General features: G+C 42.9%; 1 protein-coding gene and 1 long non-coding RNA gene across 2 annotated transcripts in view; one reads left to right on the forward strand and one right to left on the reverse strand.

Moving 5' to 3' along the window:
* kcnh5a (potassium voltage-gated channel, subfamily H (eag-related), member 5a) overlaps positions 1–20,761 on the forward strand; it is a 129,644-nt gene that overhangs the window by 78,392 nt on the left and 30,491 nt on the right. Inside the window, exons 10-12 of the mRNA XM_042095890.1 lie at positions 9,323–9,522; positions 13,812–14,064; positions 17,860–18,056. Coding sequence (XP_041951824.1) covers positions 9,323–9,522; positions 13,812–14,064; positions 17,860–18,056 — 650 coding nt within the window. The remainder of the gene's footprint in view (positions 1–9,322; positions 9,523–13,811; positions 14,065–17,859; positions 18,057–20,761) is intronic.
* Positions 6,065–19,784, reverse strand: LOC121711989. Its single transcript, XR_006032492.1, has 3 exons — positions 19,699–19,784; positions 12,705–12,707; positions 6,065–6,077 (listed from the first exon to the last, which is right to left on the reverse strand). It is a non-coding gene; the product is annotated as an uncharacterized LOC121711989 (long non-coding RNA).

A 20,761-nucleotide genomic window follows, 5' to 3' on the forward strand; every position in this document is an offset into this window, starting at 1 on the left:
AAGGATACAAGGATACAAGGAAGTTTATTGTCACATGCATATAGTTACTGGAAGTAAGAAATGCAGTGAAATTATGTCTGGTGTCAGCCTATTTGTGCATTAATGGGGGGGGGGGGGGGGGGGTTGCAGTAGAAGAGGGGTTTAGTAGATTAAGTGGCAAGGGCTGCATAAAAAAGGTGGGGGAGGATTGGGATTGGGTGGGGGGCACCAACAAGGAGCACCCAAGACCCACTCAGACGCACACTACATGTAATGCTACAATCAGAGGAATAATCGCTTTCACTCTAAGCATCAGTTTAACTCGGTTCTGTAAGCTCACTCTTTTTCGTTTTTTGATTACTAGTACGGGATCCTTTTCTTTTTCTAAGCACTTTAAAAAGTGCATCATCGGTGTCCATTAAGGAACTTTCACAATCAACTTTGCCAAAAATTTGATCAATGTCACTCACAGAACTAGTGCTGCCCTGTGTACTTTGCGTAGGCCTACCCTCACCAGCCTTTGTATCAATCGACTCACTACCAACATCTTTTGGAGGTTCTTGATGATCGAGATCATTTTTATCAATTTGTACGAGATCGGTAACCTCTTTTGGTTCATTATCTACCACTGGCCTGGTCTGTGCGTTATTTTGTTCTGTTGATTCATCAGTTGTAGCAGAAGCACTAGCACTATTTTCGGCTGTGTCATTTGACGTCCCAGGCTCTGTCTGTTTTTCTGGACAGGCCCTTATTAGATGGCCTACCTGGCCACAACCAAAACATTTCATTGAGTTTGTAGAGACATAGATAGTGTAATAAAAGCCGTCAATGTTCAAATTTAGAGTCATGTCAATTTCAGTGTTTTTCAAAATCATGTAGACAGAGCGCCTAAAAGAAACAACATGTTTTAACAATGGCGATTTAGACGCGATGGACATTTTCTTTATTGGTGAAACTAATTTGCCATACTTGGCAAAAGGTATGAAGGTATATTATAACTTCGTCACTAATGAAGGGTGGCACATTCGACAAGATCACTTTTTTGGCTGGCGTTGATAGAGGAAGAACAGAAATAAATTCCTCGCTCAACCGCATCTTGAGCCATATCTACTGATGCTAGGAACAGCACAACTGCATTATTCATACGTGAAGCAGAACGTATATTATCATGGCCAACCATCTCCCCAATGGCTAAGCTGCAGTCCTCAACACTAGTTGTTGTGAGTGTGAGCATGACGCCGTGTAAGAAACCCTAAGTTCACCATACCTGGGTCAGCGTGCTCCCACGGGTGGAAGCAGACGCCCAGGTAGGCTTAATACGATCTTACTCTACTAATAAAGTTATCACAAGCACCAACACGAGCAAACACACAAAAGAGAGAGAGAGAGAGAGCTGGAGAAGCAAATTGAGATAGAAATAGAGAGATTGAACATTTCACACATTATCACCTATCAGAACAGTCTTAAATGCTATGGTTTAAGATGCTCAAGCTGGGTTTGTCTGTGTGGAGGGGGGATATTATGTTTGTGTGGGTGTTTGTGTGCAAGAAGTGTGTCTGTGGAGTGAGAGTGATTGACAGGGTTGGTGTTTATGTGTGTAGTTGCGTGTCAGCTTTGAGGTGAATATTTGTGTCATGTGAGGCTGTTAAAGTGTGTGTGTGTGTGTGTGTCATGGACCCCAGGGAAGGATGGGAAAAATAATTTATAGGAATGCCTATGACTTTTCGGGATCAACTGGTTGTTCCCTTCTTCCATCACTGCACAGGATTCCCAGCATGCTCTGCAGTGCTGTTCCAGCGGGATACCACTCAAAGGCGATTTGAAATCGCTGAGTCATCACACATTGCGTAAGGAGACAGCTCCCTCAAACTTTAGTATCTGGGGGTCTGGTATTTGTTGTGCTTATGCCCTCTGTTAAGTTCGGCCAAAACGTTTACAATTAGCAATAAATACAGTAAGATCTGAATAAATGTGTGACTTCTGGTGAAAGAATTACCAGGTACACTATGCCATTTACAAATGATGTTCAGTTATACTGTTTGTGTGTTGAATGTCTCTCCCATACATTTAAGGCATTATTTAAAGACCCTTTCAAGTGGATCAAAGTGGATTATCTTCTTAGGTTTGTGCTAACTATTCTATACATACCGGTAATTGACTTATTATTTCTTGCAGAGTGTTGATGAAATTGTCCACCTACCGAATGCGATATTCAATCTTGAACTTGTTAACATATTGATTGATGTCTGATTGTATGATGGGCGTCCTTAAACATCCCCCATCACCATGCCCCCCCCCCCCCCCCCGGCGCCAATTTCAATTCAATTTATTGTGCTTATGGAGCGCCAAAACATTACACATATTATCATGGCGCTTTACAGAATGTAGGCAATCAGAGAAAAAAGAAAAGAAAGAAAGAAGGCACATGGGTAACAGGGGTGATGAAAAACTCCCTAGAATTGGAGATCCATGTAGGAAGAAACCTCGAGCAGATCCACGACTCAAGGGCCTGACCCATCTGCCTAGGGTCAATACAGGACAGTAAGGTCTGTATACATGACAAATGCATATGATAGTCAGGTGTGGAGAATAGGACATGGTGTTTAAAGCACCTGAGGTGAAAGTTACAAGAGGTGGGATGATTACGTATCCGGTATGATAATGCATTAATCATGATTTAGTAAGAGAAAGTGCAAATAGTCCGGCGTTGGAATTGTCCAGGGGAAGTTGTCAAGGGGCATGTGGTGGGTCGGCAGACGGGCCAGGAATCCGGGCAGAGTTGTCATAGGCAGGTGATGGGGCTGTACGGCCCAGGAATCCAGATAGGGGGACAGTAATAGGGCAGTCGAGGATGGGACTTCAGGTGAGATGGGTGAGAGGAGGGCCAACACATGGATGGTTGATGACTGGTGATGATATACTGTACCTCACAAGTGAGGTACAGTAAGGGGGAAGAAAGAAAGATGTAGAGTGGGTTAGTATTACTGAAAATCAAAATGGTTAATGTCAATAAGTAATCAGTAGTACTATATATTGTTACAGTATATCATAGTGAGAATAGGCAGGAGAGGGAGAGTTGAGAGAGAAGGGGAGAGAGGAGAGGGGGGGGGTTGTACGGCGTGACACATGAAAAGTCCATGACAGCACTATGCTATAGCAGCATAACTAAGGCATGGTGAGGGGTAGTCGACACCAGCGAAGGTATGGTCAGTGACCACCATCGCACGTGTGACTGGGGTGCCAGTCACACGAGGACTCAGCAGGGTGGTCCATTCCAAGAATCCCTGAGGTGGGTGAAGTTCCACACCGCACCATACCTACAGTAACTATGGGAGGCAGTAAAGAGGTATATTTTAAGTCTAGACTTAAAAATAGGGAGGGTGTCTGCTAGTCGAATTGAGGAAGGGAGATTATTCCAGAGGAAGGGTGCGCGATAGCTGAAAGCTCTGCCACCTACTGTAGTTTTTGAGATTCTTGGAATTACAAGAAGGCCAGTATTCTGTGATCGTAGCTTTCTGGGTGGTTTATATGGAACTAGGAGATCTTTAATATATTCTGGTGCCTGGCCATTTATGGCTTTGTATGCTAGAAGTAATATTTTGAAGTCAATGCGACTTTTAACAGGCAGCCAGTGTAGAGATGCCAGGATAGGGGAAATATGTTCATATTTTTTAGTTCTAGTGAGTGTGTGAGCAGCTGCATTTTGTATAAGCTGTAAGCTCTTTAGACAGGTGTTATTGCAGCCAGTTTATAGAGCATTGCAATAATCAGTCCTTGAGGTGACAAAAGCATGGATTAATTTCTCAGCGTCTGGTAAGGATAAAGACTTCCTTATCTTTGAAATGTTCCTTAAATGATAGAATGAAGTTTTGGTAATCTGTTTTATGTGATTACTTAGTGATAGGTCTTGGTCAATTGTAACTCCTAGATTTTTAACACTTGTGGATGAGGATAGTCGAAGAGTACTGTAAATGTAGCCTGTGATGAGGATAGAATAGTCCAGTCACTGGTGATGAGGATAGGATAGGCCAGTCCCTGGTCACCAACCAAGACAAATGTAGATTTACTGGTCCCTGAAGAGGTTTTTAACCTCTGCCCTGCTCTATAAACTAGGCTTAACCCACACACTATGATATTGATCCATGGCAGTTTCAATCAATAACCTTTGAAGTTTAGTCATATATGTCTTGGTTTATGCAGCATGGATTTCTTTTTTTATTCAGGTATTGTTTTGACTCTGCAGTTATATAAGTATGCAGACTCTCTCTCTCTCTCTTTCTCTCTCTCTCCTTCTCTCTTTCTCTCTCTGTGAGTGTGCTTCTTCCTCCTCTTATTATCATTAGCTGTGTGACTCCATGGTGTGGCTTCAGCATGAGATTTAGCTGAAGTTTTGTTAAGGTCTGGTTCAGTGAAGGATGCTGCTCAATGCTTTGTGGCACTCCTCAGCACCGGCTGCCTTGAGAATGTGTGTGTGAGTCAGTCTCGTAAATATTTAATAGAACCACAATACAGAGAGTGGAGTTATTGTGTGTGTGTGTGTGTGTGCGTGGGGGGGGGGGTCCTCCTCTTATTATTATCATTTATCACACACATTTTTAAGGTGTTTTCATGAAACTGTAATAGCCATGTGGTAGATAAAGCACATTAGGAGTACCATCACTCACCTGCTCTGATTTGGAAATCAAAGTGATAAATAAAAGTGATATAAAAAATGTAATTCATTCTCTGTTCCATTATGAGTAAATGAGTTTAGCAGAGTTGCTTGTTTATGTGCCTGCAGATTGATTTTAGAATGGCCATAGTGGCCATCACGGACCACTCATTGATTTGTGTTGCCCGTAACTGCATGCAATGTTTGATCCTTTAATGGTTTAAGTGGCATGCGCCACACACACACACACACACACACACACACACACTGTACGGCCCATTAGCGCAAGGCACAGGTGGGAGAAGGCACCTGCGTCGTCTCGTCGTCTACTCTCGATGCGTACGCTCCGTGCATCAGTAGACTCGACCGTCTCAACAGGCGTGCCTCCATCCTCCCACACTGCTCGTTTTTAATCCATCAGCGTGCGTCCAAGTGGGCATCTGTCACGCATTTTGGTATTCCCATTATGACCCCATAAAAGGGCGTTGGATTGGCTATTAGCCGGGGCCGTAATGACAAAATGGGCGCTTTGCTGGAGACAAGCTGACACTTATGGGGAAGAGAGGAGGCAGAAGCCCAGCGGGAGCTACGACAGGCGGGCATGTGCGTCCTCCTCACCCCCCCCCCCCCCCCGCCCCACTTCCTCCCAACGCCTGGCTGCCTTCGGAGACTTTTGAGACTTCAGTGCTGCATGCAGGTGCGGCGTGCTCATTTGCTGCCTGCTAAGTTTGGCCCATGGCGGGATTTGGTGCTGGTGGCGCTAAAGAGACTGTAAGGGGCTGGCTTAATCAGACAGTAATTAGCTCTGAGGGTGGTGTCAGACGCAGACCACAAATAGAGCTGCACAGGCCCGTTATCAGTCTCAGACCGGGTGGTGGTGGTGGTGGTGGTGATGGTGGTGATGGTGGTGATGGTGACAGCATGCCGAGGAGAACTTTGAGTGTTGTTGGGTGATTCATACATAATTTCCTGATGTTTTGAAACATTTCTGATCCGTATATATTTAGCATATCTTATATCAGTCATACATATCATTTATTAGTTATTAAGCAATGTGTGTGCGTGCGTGCGTGCGTGTGTGTGTGCGTGCGCGTGTGTACGAATGCATGAATGCATGTTTGTGTGATGCTTTTGTACCAAAAATAATTAATAGTTTGATGACCAAATAGACTAAAACCTGGTTATAAGTGGTTGTGGAATGCTAATATGAAGAGACTGTTACTGTAAAGTAAATATCCTAGTTGAGACCTGCTATGGCCGCTTCCTCTGCTTTGGTGTTGGTCATTGGCTCCTTCTCCAGTGTGTCTCTGGGATCAAACAGCATAATTGGCTGTTATCACCACACCATTGCTTTCAAATTAGAGCCCGTTGTCTGTAATAGCAGTGGAGGAAACCGCTCAAGTACTCTCTCATGGCAACCCACTCTTCTTTCACTCCCTCACATTGTCTAATTCTTTGGTTGTTGGGCAGAGGAGATACAGTATTGGGCTGAGAATTGTAATTGCTGTGGAGCCTGGCAGAGGCTGTGGAAAGAGGCAACAGTGCCTGCTCACCTGAGGATGTTTTTCTGAGCCAAAGGCGGTTGGGATGGGGTGAGGTGGGGGGTCGGGAATAATTTAACAATTAAACTGGTTAGTCACGCATGGCTAACCAGTTAAATTGTTAAATTACCCCAGAAAGCCAGAGAGCATTTTAGGAGTATGACGCCATACTGACACAGCCACAGAAATCTTCCAATACAAACGTGCATCACGTTAAGCCAGATCTGCAGTGCTGGTGTAGCCGAGGCCCTTATTCGTCTGCCGCTCACGGCCCTTGAACCTGCACACCTCAACACTCACCGGCATGGGAGTCGAACGCTCTAAACGCTGAGCTAAAAGCCCAGGCTTCCAACTCAGCGGTTAGAAGCGTTCTAAAGGTTAGGGCGGTGAGGACTTACACGGGCAACTAGCACGCTAGCTCAGTTCGCCTCCGTTACACTGGAAGAAGTTGAACTCGTCCACTGATTTAATACACAAAGTAAGGCAATGGGCTGCCTTCAGAAACAGCCCTTGTTATAACCTCTGTACACTTTGAAAGTTTACAATATGTTGGTTTATCTGGAGGGACCCTATCCATGCTACCACCAAAGTGTAAGGCTATTTTGAGCCTTGTCAGTGGTTTGAAAATAGTGACGACGAGAGGGCATGATGGTAGTTTCAAAATCGAAAGTGCCTGTGGTAAACACGAGTAGCAAAGCCCCCAGACTCGCTTCACAAAGTGAAATGAAGTATTGAAACCAGGCCGGAAAGTGACGGTCCTACCATGTGTTGGATCTTAACACAGGTGATCTCATTAACTGGCTGACTTGATCTGCCGGTATAATAGAATGTCATCAATGGATTGTCATCCATTAGCCAGGCACCACCAATGGTTTAACACATACACACACACACACACACCACACACACACACTGTATTTTTGTATGCATGTCTCTCTATGTGTGTATGTGAATGTGTATGTGTGTACAGTATATTTGTACAGTATGTTTGTGTCTATTCATATATATTCGAGCATAATGTTTGCTCGGCACCTCATACAGTCACACCTCACCATCTCCTCCTCCTCCATCATACCCTCTTGCTGGAGGCTCACCGGCTTCTTCCAGTGTTCGGCTGACCTTTACCGCCCATCGCACTGACCATAAAAAACGCTGGTGTCAATTAACAGGGAGCGGACGGCAATCCGGCAATAATTACTAGGCTTATTGCATGGATATGCACTGGTTTTTTTTTTAGCTTATCTCAACCTGCTTGATTTGCACTTCTCAGATTGCCTGTCTGTGAGCTGCTGTGTACAGTATGTGTGTGTGTGTGTGTGTGTGTGTGTGTGTGTGTGTGTGTGTGCGTGTGTGTGTGTGTGTTTGTACACTACACTGTGTGTGTGTGTGTGTGTGTGTGTGTGTGTGTGTGTGTGTGTGTGTGTGTGTGTGTGCGTGTGTGTGTGTGTGTGTGCGTGCACTACAGTGTGTATGTGATATACATACGTGTGTGCTGAGCTTTTGGTTGTCATTTTTGTAAGAATTCAATTAGCGCAGAAATGATATGGTTCACTGTTGAAGGCCCTGTTGTCACTGCCGACAATACATTACAGTTAAAGTTGAGACTAAGCACACGTCAATAAAATCATCATTTGTTTCTTTTTAAACAATGATATATTGTTATGATCGAATAAAATGAAACATATGTAACTGATAAAACATTAAATGTCAATCAATGTCTGTCAATCAATGCCTGTCTTTGCACAGGGGTGTTAGTGTGGCATTCTCATTGTCTAGGGAGAGGCATAAAAAAGTTTGTAAACCACTGCATTGTGATAACATTGCAAAAATTCTCCATGTTGCATATTGTGGGTATAATTACCGGTACTCCTGCATTGGAGCTCCTTAGTATCCCCTATCAGGAAGACTCTCGCCTTTTGACAAAATTTCTTTTGTCAGTTTTAAAAGAAAGATTCCTGCATTTGTACAGCACCTCTATTTTGAAACCACAGAACCAGTTCTGACACTTCCTGGTTGAAGACATGTCAGGCCAACATGACCGAGGCCTTTATCTCAGATGATTACTGTCTGTGCCCCAGCCAAAATCACTTTTATGGTACATGACTCCTCTAAATAAACCCAGTGCTCTGTAGGTCGGCGCTTTGGCTATAGATGCCTCTTGATGTTATTTTTCTCTCGGCGCTCACAAAATAGCATTGGTTCAAGAGACTATTTTGGTCCAGGTTCCCATGGAAACACTGTAGTGTGTTGGGATAGGAAGTGTATGGAGATAGAGATAGACAGAGAGAGAAAGAGAGAGGAGAAGGGAGAGTGAGGGAGACAGAAAGAAAGAAAACAAGAGAAAGAAAGAGAGAGATAGAGAGAGAAAGATTGAAAGAGAGAGAGAGAGAGAGAGAGAGAGGGAGAAAGTAGAGTGCTGCCTTTAGTCTTAGAGCTCACTGCCTAAAGGCACAGTGAAGATGATCTCTCTAAGATGCTACTCGCTTTTAAAGGTGCTTTTTTGTTTTTCTGCCACTATTGAGGAGAACTACTTCATAACGCAGTGCACTAACCTGCTTAAAAGGTTAAGACACCTGAATAATTCTGTGCATTCACCACATCAGTCATCAGAGAGAGAGAGAGAGAGAGAGAGAGAGAGAGGGGTCTTGAGAAGTATGTCTCTGAGTGTTTGACAAGTGTATTTTGGTCCTCGCTCACTTTGTCCTGACTATTTTCATGCCTTCATCTCTTTTTTTATTTACTCCCACTGGACCTGATCAATCTCTCTCATTCTGTCATCCTCTCTCTCTCTCTCTCTCTTTTGTCTTTCTCTCTGTTTACTGCTTTTTTAGCCCCCCCCCCCCCCCCCACACACACACCTTTGTCTCTATCTCTCTCACTTTCTCCTTCCTCTCTCACTTTTACAGTAATTCAATTCTCCCTGTCTGTCTGTCTCTCTGTTTGCCATTGTTTTACCCCTCCCCCCCACAAACACACACATCGTTGTCTCTATCTCTCCTGCTTTCTCTCTCCTCTCTCACTTTCAATTCAGTTCCACTTTCCTGTCTCTTGTCTGTCTGTCTTACTGCACTGTTAGCTCCTCACTCATCTCTCTCTCTCTCTCTCTCTCTTTCTCTCTCTCTTTCTTTCGCTCTCTCTCTTTGTCTTTCAGCCCTTCTCTATGCCACCATCTTCGGTAATGTGACCACCATCTTTCAGCAGATGTACACCAACACCAACCGCTACCACGAGATGCTGAACAACGTGCGCGACTTCCTCAAACTCTACCAGGTGCCCAAGGGTCTGAGCGAGCGCGTCATGGACTACATCGTGTCCACCTGGGCCATGTCCAAAGGCATCGACACAGAGAGGGTGCGTGAAAGAGTGGGTCACACTATTGTAAACCCTGTCACGACCCCGCCCCAGATCTCTAGCTCCAGGTTCATGTTGTCTGTGTTTTCGGCTTCCTGCCGTGTGTTTGTGTGTGTCATGTTCCACGTTATTCACTCTGTGTGTTTTATTCGGTTTGTGCACTTCCTGGTTTCCTGCTGAGTCTGGCACACTTGTTCCTGATCACCCTAACTATTCAAACCCTTTGATAAAACCTTAATGTTGTGGAAGGATGCTTCAATATGTGCGTATGTTTGTATAAAAGGAGACAACAGTAGGATATTTTTTCTAAGTATGAGTGGTTAAACGTAGTGTTGGGGAGGATGTGTACTCTCTAGTGTAATCTTAGTCATTCTTGTTTGCAAGAAATGATGCTTCATAGCATATTTGGTGTAGTGTCAGGGGGATTCTAATTTGGGTTAGAATTTCTGTTGGATAGTGCAGCATTCTCATTTGTTTGTTGACAAATTTAATATAATATATATTTTGTAAATGTAAATGTGTGTGTGTATGTGTGTGTGTGTGAGAGAGAGAGAGAAAGAGAGGGAGAGATAGAGAGGAGATAAATAAGTGGATAAAGTGGATGTGTGAAAGGAGAGACATGTGGAGAGAGAGAGACACAGAGAGACAATCTGATGAGGAGGTGTGGGCGAAGCTTCTCCTCTCCCACTGCGTTATTACTGAAGGAAGAGGAGAGGGGAGTGTGTGTGTGTGTGTGTGTGTGTGTGTGTGTGTGTGTGTGTGTGTTTGTGTGAGAGCCCAGAGAGGGGATTGGTATCCTACCTCTGTGGAATTCCAAAAGACTTCTTTCTTCTTCGTAGGTTCAAAAGACCTCTTCTCCGGCACGTCAATCAAACAAGCAATGAGCGATGATCTTAACTCCAAGATATAGCCCGTATCATACCATTTTGTCAAATGACTTTAATCAGTAGTAGGCTAGCATTGTTGGAAGGTAATGATTGTAATGTCCTCAAATTGAAAAGCTGTTCCGCTGATTGCGCTGAGCCCAATACAACAAGTGAGATTATATAGAGTATGTATGCTGTAATTTAGAGTGACATGGTGTAATTAAGAGAAGTACTTTAATTGCAATCCATTAGTCACATGAATTAGCACCTCAGCTATTGCTTCTGATGACTGGACTCTCAATCGACTACTAGTGCCTCTGGGAGATTCTTCAAACTAGAGTAGGACACATACACACACTCACACACATAGAGAGAGAAAGTAACTAAACACACATACATACATAAACATACTTGCATATACAAATATGAAGATTGCACACATACATGCCCATGCCATGCAGCAGAGAGAATGACTAAACATACACAGACAAATACACACACGCATACTGTGTGTGTACAAACACACACACACACACACACACACACACACACACACACACTTTCCCAACATTTCCCAATTATGTGAGCGGTCTGGCTCATGATCACCCCCTCCAATGAAACCTGAGATGTCTTAATTACATTCCTGTGGATTTGGAGCCTGTGAGGGCAGAGCAAATGTGAGTTCCCCTCGGCACTAGCGCTGCTGTCGCTAATAGCACCATTAGCATCTGAATGTAGTCACAGTGCATTGCAGCACTTCATTTAACCACATTATGGAATGATGCTAATGCAACAGCCCCTTCATGCTCACGTGGTGGGCCCTTTAGTGGTTCACTACCATTTCGAGCTCTCTCTCCCAAGACATGGGGAATGGTGTTTAATTAGATACTATGAAGTTTGTAACTGAATTCAGGCTTCTTTGAAAGTGATTTGTCTATGTTTATGCTTATTTAGCAAATGCTTTTGTCCAAAGTTAATTATGAATCTTGACAAAAGCTTAACTTGCACATTTTTGGTGCACCTGTTACAACAATGTGCTCCTCAGTGTTGTCATTTAGAAGCCCAACCATAGACATTATTAACATTCCATTCATAACATTAAGACTATAATTAAGGATATACCATCACCAATAGTTGTGTAATGGAACCTAGATTATGTTTTTTTAGTCTGTTTGATGCTACACGCTAATGTCACTGACATTCTTCTCAAGGCTATAGCAGCGTTAAATCCCCTTTATCAGTAATTATCATGAAGGCACTCAAGATCTTTGATAGTCTGTGAACTGCCAGAGATTTAAAATGTCTGATATTTGATGGTATCACAGCTAAGCATGCTCCAAGGTTGTTATGATGTGACAATCAGAGACTGCCATCACAGCTGATGACAAGGCATGGCATCTACCATGATATGATGATGACATGTTAATGTCATCCACGTTCTAACAAAGACTATTGTCAAAGATGTGTTTGTCTCAAGCAGTAATTCAATGTATCCAGAGCATTCTGCATAGGGGCGTATTTCTCAAAAGCTATATACCAACTGACCAACTGCCATCAATAAATGATAGATAGACCATTTCGAACACCTTTTTTTTTCGAGGTTGCAGTGGATAAAGGTCTAGTCCGCCATTTTAACCCAATGTATTTTTTGTCAGTTTCAACTAATTAGATCTCAATTACATCTGACTGAGGAATAAACAATCCCAGCCAATCGAACCAAGCCAGTCAACAAGTTGTTTCAGGAGCACAGGAAGAGGGTTGTGTGTAATTTAATTAACTCTTAAGCTTAAATATCAACAAATATTCACTGAACTCTAACTATAAACCTTGTTCTTATCTTCATAATGCACTCTTGATACTCATAAATCATTCCAAGCAGAATGCTTGAGTCAGATCCTGCAGACCATCACCAGAGCTTAGGACTATTAGTGCTCTGCAAGACTAAGGAGCTGATTCAAGTAATTATCTAAAAAAAGGAACTGATTCAGCGGTTCAATGTGCCCAAGTACGAGGACGCGGATTTGTGGAAGCCAGGTGCTTTTGGGAGAGAGAGAGAGCGAGAGAGAGACAGAGAGAGAGAGAGAGAGAGAGAGAGCCTGAGAACATCATAGTCTCTATGGGGCCATATGAATAAAGCGTGGCAGCTCAAACTATACTTTATACTGTGTGAATAGATCACACCAAAACCAGAGCTAAAGGGCTTAAAACGAGACAAAATTGTGGAAAAGAAAAGTTTGAGTCATGTTGTGCATTTTATTTGTCTAAGCATAGAGAAGAGATGTGTTTGCACCAAAATTATATCACAGCACACTAGACTTTCTATTTGTGTCATCAAGGTCAGAGATTTTCCTGCAAAACTGGCAGTATATGAACTACATTTGTATGGAATGCATCGCTTATGTAGTCTATACATGCTATGTGATGAATACAAAGAGTTATTTGCAATTCCTCAAAGATCTCTACATGAGCTTAACTGTGCACTCACTGGCCTTGAGAAAACAGCCCTTCAAAATGGATTGTTTTCATATCTTATTTGTGGTTTCATAAGCAAATAAAAGGTGCACTTATTTCCTCTGCTGCAGTGTATGCATTTTCATATTGTTTTTAATGGAAGGAAATAGTATGCACACACTCACTCACTCACTCGCAATTTATTTGGCCACTTACACCGGTAAGAAAATGAAGAAAAAAAGGAATGAAATATTCATGCATGCTGGCAAATTGACATTTGCAAATACCAGCAGAGTCTGAATGGCTGTGCTTATTCTATTTATTTTCTCCGCATGGCGTCGTAATGAGAAGGCATCAAAGAATGCCTCCCTGCCTGCCTGTCCCGACCTCAGCCCCTCCGCAGTGGTCATGTTTAATTAATTTGCCATGGCACTCCACTCAGCTTAAAAACAACACACACACAAGCAGGTCCGATCACACTGACACACACACACACACACACACACACACACACACACACACACACACACACACACACACACACTGCACACAGTAGGATGCTTGCTGAATGGAAAATTTTTATACTGTAGTTAGTGTAGCCTTGGAGTTCAAGGTCAAGGTCAAACTTGACTTCATATGTTATGGTGCTTCATAGATAAAATGGAATTGAATTAAATGGATAGATGTGAGGTCAGTTGTGAGACACTGCTAATTCCTATGGAGAGAATGGAAGGATATTGGGATGTGGGGAGGGGCAGGAGATGAGAGAGATTGATTATATATATTTTACAGTAATATTTGAGGTATTGTTGCTCAAGTGAATCTTTTAATCAAAAGAACCAGTGAGATTTTAGTGTGAAACAGTGATATTATTTAAGAAATTCATGTCCTTTTACCCCTCCATTGCTTGGCTCTGTCCCTCATTCTCGCCCTGTGTCCCCTTGTCCCATCCCGTCCCGGTTCCTCCTATAGGTGCTGTCTATATGTCCCAAAGACATGCGTGCAGACATCTGCGTCCACCTCAACCGGCAGGTGTTCAACGAGCACCCAGCTTTCCGTCTGGCCAGTGACGGCTGCCTGCGCTCGCTGGCTGTGGAGTTCCAGACCACGCACTGCGCTCCCGGCGACCTCATCTTCCACGCCGGTGAGAGTGTGGACACCCTCTGCTTCGTCGTGTCCGGCTCGCTGGAGGTCATCCAGGACGACGAGGTCATTGCCATCCTCGGTAAGATCTTCGGATTTCTTCTTCAAACTTCCTCTTGGAACTTTGACATGAACGTTTGCTAATGCCCTTGCCTTTAATGCTCAGGGTGTGCAATGCCCAGTTAAGGGACCTGGTACACTTGTCACGATCTGATGAAGGCCCCAGGCCGAAACATCATGGCTGAATAAATACTTTGATATGGAGCCAGAGCGTGTGACACTTTTCTATCTCGTTCCTATGGTAACACAAACAGTTTGCCTTAACCGACATTTGAATATGCTCGCATTGCGCTTTGTAAGTTGAACCAAGTTCAACGCTCAGCTTGTTTAGTGCTAGCGTTACGCCAGCGCTGCCACCGTTCCGCTGCCGAACCTTAGAGAACAATAGGAAACCTGCCGCTTGCCGCTGGTCAGTGTAATCCCCGCCTTAGTCATAAGACTGACATAGCAGCATCATAATCATGATGTGTCCATTTCCTCTCTCAACATCTTTGATTCAGCACTCTGTTGTGTCACCACTCTTAGTAGCTGTCATGAGAACTTTCACAGTGTTCAGACATCAGACATATGTGACTACAGTGTGTGACATCATGCCATCTAAGAGCTCTTTTGACAGTTGCCAACAGTAGAGCACAAGACTCCTATAACTAGTGATGGGGACGAGACCACCTATGCCGAGTCCGAGTCAAGACCGAGTCTTTGAGGAAGCAAGTCCGAGTCGAGACCGTCCTTTAGGAGTCGAGACCGAGTCGAGACCAAGACCATAAAAAAATGGCAGTTTTCATATTCATAATTTAATATCACCCCAGTTAATAATCAACCATTAGGCCTACAGACTAAGCTAGATTGGGAATTGTTTAGAGGAGCAGTCTTAACGTCTTAATATGGACTATGCTGACCTACAGACATTCACCGGCAGCAGAGCCATAGAGATAAATAAACGGCTCTGACGGCAGTATCTTTGCATTGCACCATGGGATGTCATTTTTAAATAATGCCGGTCAACTTTGAATTTTATTATTATTGTTGTTATGTGTTGTGTGTTTTTTTTATATGAACATAAAAAATACGTTGGTCTTAAATTACGAGTCCTTCTCCACCTACTGTGGTCCGAGACCGAGTCAAGACCGAGTCTTTGAAGGAACGAGTCCGAGACGAGACCGAGAAAGCAGAAATTGGTCTCGAGTCCGAGACCGGACTCAAGTACTACATCACTACCTATAACATTATACAATGACGTATCTCGCACTTGTCATGATGACGTCAGTGACACATCCTATGTGTTTTCATGCAAGGTTTCACTGGTTGTTTTTCACACCTCCCTAAAGATTAAGACCACATACTATTATTGTACTTAAAGTAGCTCCACCAGAAACGGACCAGAAATGACCTTTTGAATCTGACATCGTCACAGCACAGCTAAAGGATCCCAAACACGGGTCTGTGTCGTATCCCAATTTCTGCTCCGTGTGGCGGCGGGTACCGAGGAGGCCAGCGCATCACCCACAGGCATCCCTGCCCTTTGCTCAAACTGTGTTGTCAGCATGGCACGCAGGGAGGAGACGAGAGGCCCAAATCATCTCCCAATTTAGCACACCAAGGGGGTTACTGCTTATTGCAGAACCAGCCTCATTGCTAAGCCCTGCTTTAAAATGTGTGTGTGGCCGGCAAGATTCACAGAGGCTCGATTGGTTGTGACCCACTGGTGCAAACCGGCCCAGTGCCAAATCAGGTTTAAATTGGCGCTATATTATGGCCAAATTAGGGTTAAATTGGGGCTAAATTAGGACCAAATCGACTATAGGAAGACCAGATCAGGGCTAAATTAGGACCAAATCAGTTATATTAGAGCCAAATCAGGGCTATATTAGGGCAAAATCAAAAATAAATTGTGCTCTGATTTCTGGGGCCATCTTGTTACAGTGTCTTGGATTAAAAGTCATGTCCTCTGTATACTGTTGTGTGTAGTTTCCCAGGGATATGCAAGGATAGCTCCTTTTAGTCCAACACTTGACCTGCACACAAATGGCTATCAGATTTCAATATTTGAACAAATCATGCTCTTGTATTTCACTAAGGCTGCATTTGTCAACACTGACTGTTCACACTGGGGATTATGGAGAGAGTCTAGATCACTAGGGCTACTATTGATTTGATCCTGGTCTATGTGATTATAGGATGTAGTGCAAGAAAACTGAATTGACTATGACATTAAAATGTGCCTTGAGGTGCCTTGATTAGTTGCCTTTTCCTGTATACAAATTTATACTATCCTAACCCTTTGCTTGAACAGAAAAAAAGCATTTCTTGGAACATATTCTCCTCTCTTTTCACATCAGTGACTCAGAAGTAAACAACACAAATGCCACATTTCACAAGGCATACACTTAGCAGCAGTGATTTCACCATCTACAGAGGTCATCAACAAGCCCGCAACAGTCTGGCAAGTGTGCCCCACGTGAAATAGCACTGAGACCTTTGCATTACATCTGATTAGACCTCGTCGAGAAAGGATTTTAAGCCTCATTCATTTAATGGCCTATCAGATCAGATGTGTTTTTTCCTTTTCGATTATGAAGAGGGATAAAATGGGAGTGTGGAAAACTAATTGGCCCCAAGGCATTCACTTGAACTCCAAAGCAAGACCCTGCAGAGTCTCTAATGACGGACCTCATCAAAGGACCGTGATGGGCACCCCAACGTCCGCCAGGTTAAGCACTACGTCCAAAGTCTTTTTTTTTACACTCACATACCGCACACACACGCACACAGACACACACGCACACAGACACACACACACACACACACACACACACACACACACACACACACAAACAGCAGCAGATTGCTGTGTGTGATGTCTGAACTTTTAATAAGCAGTTCAGTAGAAACAAACACACACAGCGTGTGTTTGTTTAAACTTGCTGTTTGAATAACACCATTTTATATGCTGTTCTACTCTGCAACCCAGAGCCAAAGGTAGCTTTCTTCCAGTGAGCACCTTTGTTTACAAATGGTTGTATACACCATCTAAGGGTTACCAGTGGTAAAGCCATGATTGGTTCTCCTGGGACGTAACCGACTCAGACAGAGCCTCTAGAAATCTTTGGATTTAACTCCCATATGTTAGAGTTGTAAAGAGCTGCACTTATTCACTGTATGGATAATTGTCAACAACTTCAGTTATTTATTAAACTAACTGTGTTAGAAGCATGTAAACATCCTTTTCCTTGCCAAATATCGAAATAAGGCACAGCAGGTGTTTGGTTGTTGTCGTGAAAAGTGCCTCAATGTTTGTTCATTTCCGATTTATTTTTAGGAGAAAAGTGCTTGCTGTCTCCTGTAGTGAAATAAAATGCTGAAACAGAATAAAATAAAATGAAATAAAGTACACAGTAATAATGAAAAGTTATTATGCTTTCAGTTACAGGAGTAATTTTGTTGTTGAGAACAAAAACTTTTACCATCCTTTTGAATATGCACTCACATTCTTCCCCCCACTTGAGTTTGAGTTAGACTCTGTAGTTAGGCTTTTATAAAGCAGAGCCATATTTGTTTTCTGTGTTGAAATGCAATGATTGTGTTAGGGATGCATTTGGGTTGTACATCCATCAGTTTGTGTATTTGGAACAGCCAGTTCCCATTAAAGCCCTTTCTCGGTTGAAGAAAGAGCTTGTTTGACTGAAGTACTGACAGACGAAGTCCATCGATTGTTTCCAGGAAGTGGGAGTTTAGGTTTCGCTGCATCGGACCACTTAAGTGCTTTAATGCTTGTTGTTGTGACCTGTGCTAACTTATTTTTTTTTTCCTACTGAAGGAAAAGGGGACGTGTTTGGGGACGTGTTCTGGAAGGAGAGCAACCTGGCACACTCGTGCGCTAATGTGCGGGCCCTGACGTACTGCGACCTGCATGTCATCAGAAGGGACGCCCTGCTCAAGGTGCTGGAGTTCTACACGGCCTTTGCCAACACCTTCTCGCGGAACCTCATTCTCACCTGCAACCTTCGGAAACGGGTAAGGGTTGGGCTCAGTTTGGTTAAACACCCTCACACACACACCCACACACCCACAGTCTAATGCAACATCCAGACACAAATAATAACACATTTAACAGGGTTCATGGTTGTTTGATTTTGAGCCTAGGTTGTTTGGTTGTTTGATTCTGGAATTCCGATCACATTTCAGCACGTAGACGTTGTTACAGTAATTCTCAGTGAACGACATGCACAGCCTCATGGTGACCCCTTGACCTCACCTGGCATCGCCAGGAGCACGTTTGGTCAGAATAAGGTAGTGTCGACGAAGCAGAGGAACGGATGTTGTGGTTTTGTGTGTCTGTCAGGGTCGTGTTTGCACTGCGTTTTTTGGGCTTGTAAACACATAAATGATTCATATGCACGGACACCCCACAGAGGACAGGACAGTACGCTGAGTGAAAAAAAAAAACTGCACTCACAGCTCAACTTTGTTTTGCTGGCTGGTCTCTAACTGAACGGTGGGAGTGTAGAGTCGGCCGGTGCTGTAATCACATTTCACACGCTTCACAAAGCCTCTGGTTAGCTGGCCACCTCAGGCAGAAAAGAAGAGAGTCATTTTTAATGTATTTCTTCAGCTGTGGTTGTCACTGTTTCCTTTTTGACAGGACGGAATGTAACCCAAGGAATACATTTCAGTACTCCAATAGCCTGTACCCCACTTCCCCTCACCAAGTAATTACAGTACATACATCAAATATGTCAAAATGTACATTCTTGAGATAGGGTTATGTGATATACTACAGTGAAGATTGTCTTAGTAACATTCTACAACCTACACATCTGGATGAGGAGACTTAAACCTGGCTCTGCCATCCCTGTTCCATGGGTGCAATTCCAGCCAAACTGACAAAACGGCTGATTATTTTAGCAACAGCTTTTGGTTCTTGGGCCTCACAGGGTTACATAAGGAGGAGCCTTGGTAATAATATAAATATAATATGAACCCAATATATGAATATTATAAATTTAGATTTGGATTAGATTAGATTAGATAAGACTACCCACCATGACACACAGATACACACTATGGGAACCCTATGAAATGCAATACAGTACCGTCATGAGACACAGATACAGTACACACTATAAAGTACACTGCAAAAACACTTTGCAAAGAATACTGCACTTTTGAGGTGAGGTAGACTTAAAGGAATATTGCACATATAATATTGCACATTTGAGGTGTATATGTCAGAGATAATAGCCAGTGAGGTGTCCCGATACACAGACTTTATGGACAAGGGGGAGGCAAAGATCACCATGACGCAAAGCGGGACGCCATGGCGGCTGTTATTGCACTTGTCCCCATGACTTAGCCAGTCATGTATGTAATAATATAGTCATGCATTTATTGCACACAAAGGAAACATACAGTTCAGTTTAAAAAGAAGCAGAGCTTATTCAGTTTGTTGACCGTGATAACACTGGGTAGTTAGCTTGGTTAAAGTTGATTCCATTGTTGCGACAACTCCTTGTTGAACCGTTGTTTTCTGTGGTTGTTACAGTTAGCATTGCAAAGAGTACAGTATATGGAACGGTGATAAAACTTTTTTGCGAGATCTACTTCATAGGTGTCTTGATATACAGAATTAAAAGCCCACCTACCAGCCATTATATACAGTATCTATTCATGGGTTTTATCTGGTCCCTTTACACAGGTGTATAAAATCAAGCAGCCTAGATTATGAATGCAGACTGCATGGTGCTTGATTGATACACCTGTGGAAACGGACCTGATGAATCCCATGAATAGTATTCTGATGATTCTGATCTGGATACTCGTTGGCCTGACTCGCAGTACACAATACAAAGTGAAGTAAAAAGTACAGTTACAGTTGTTAACAGAAAACAGTGAAACTTACAGTTTCTAACTTACTCCAACTGTGACAGCTCTTTCTATGAGTCAACTATGGACCCTCTATGGATTCGCTCTATGGATTCTCACTAAGGACTAGAAGTTTCTATTGAGCCTTACTCAATTATGGACCCCTATTGTAGTTTAGGACTCCAACCGTGTAGGCAGAGTAGCTCCCTCTACACTATACAGGGAACTATACAGTTTCTCCACAGTTGTGAAAAAAAAATATATTCTCGCCAACAGCATATTGTATTGGTACAGTATGTGGGGAAAAAACATTAAGAATATGCATGTCAGCTTAGATGTATTACTTTGCTAAACAATATATGCAATGGTGAATAAAAGAAAGCAGATTTTGCAACAGAGCAAATTATGATTTATTTCAAAATACAGAAACAGCACGCCTTCCCAGAACACGTTAGATAGCGTCACCGTTTTCAAGCTGAATATTTGTACTTGTACTGTACTGGTGTAATTGCCCTATTCATAGAAATGATACATGTTTTGCAATATAATACTGATTTATAATATATTGAAACTGAGGAACAGTGTTTGCTTTATTTCAATCATCATTCCAGCACTGGGCATGCCTATGCAAAGCAAATGTTAATCAAATGTTAAATCAGATTAGCTTTACACTAAGGTCTGTATGTTGAGATGTTTTGCCAGGTGTGTAAAATCCGAGGAAAAGTAAATATTGTGAAAGAAAAGACTTTGCACACAAAAGGGTGATGCCTAAAACATGATGTATTCAACTGCAAAAGCACTGAACAAAATAGTGGAAGAGACCTTACATTAAAAGGACGCAAAGGAACAAACACTTC

Source organism: Alosa sapidissima, chromosome 6 (genome assembly GCF_018492685.1).
Source record: "Alosa sapidissima isolate fAloSap1 chromosome 6, fAloSap1.pri, whole genome shotgun sequence".
Taxonomy (NCBI): domain Eukaryota; kingdom Metazoa; phylum Chordata; class Actinopteri; order Clupeiformes; family Clupeidae; genus Alosa; species Alosa sapidissima.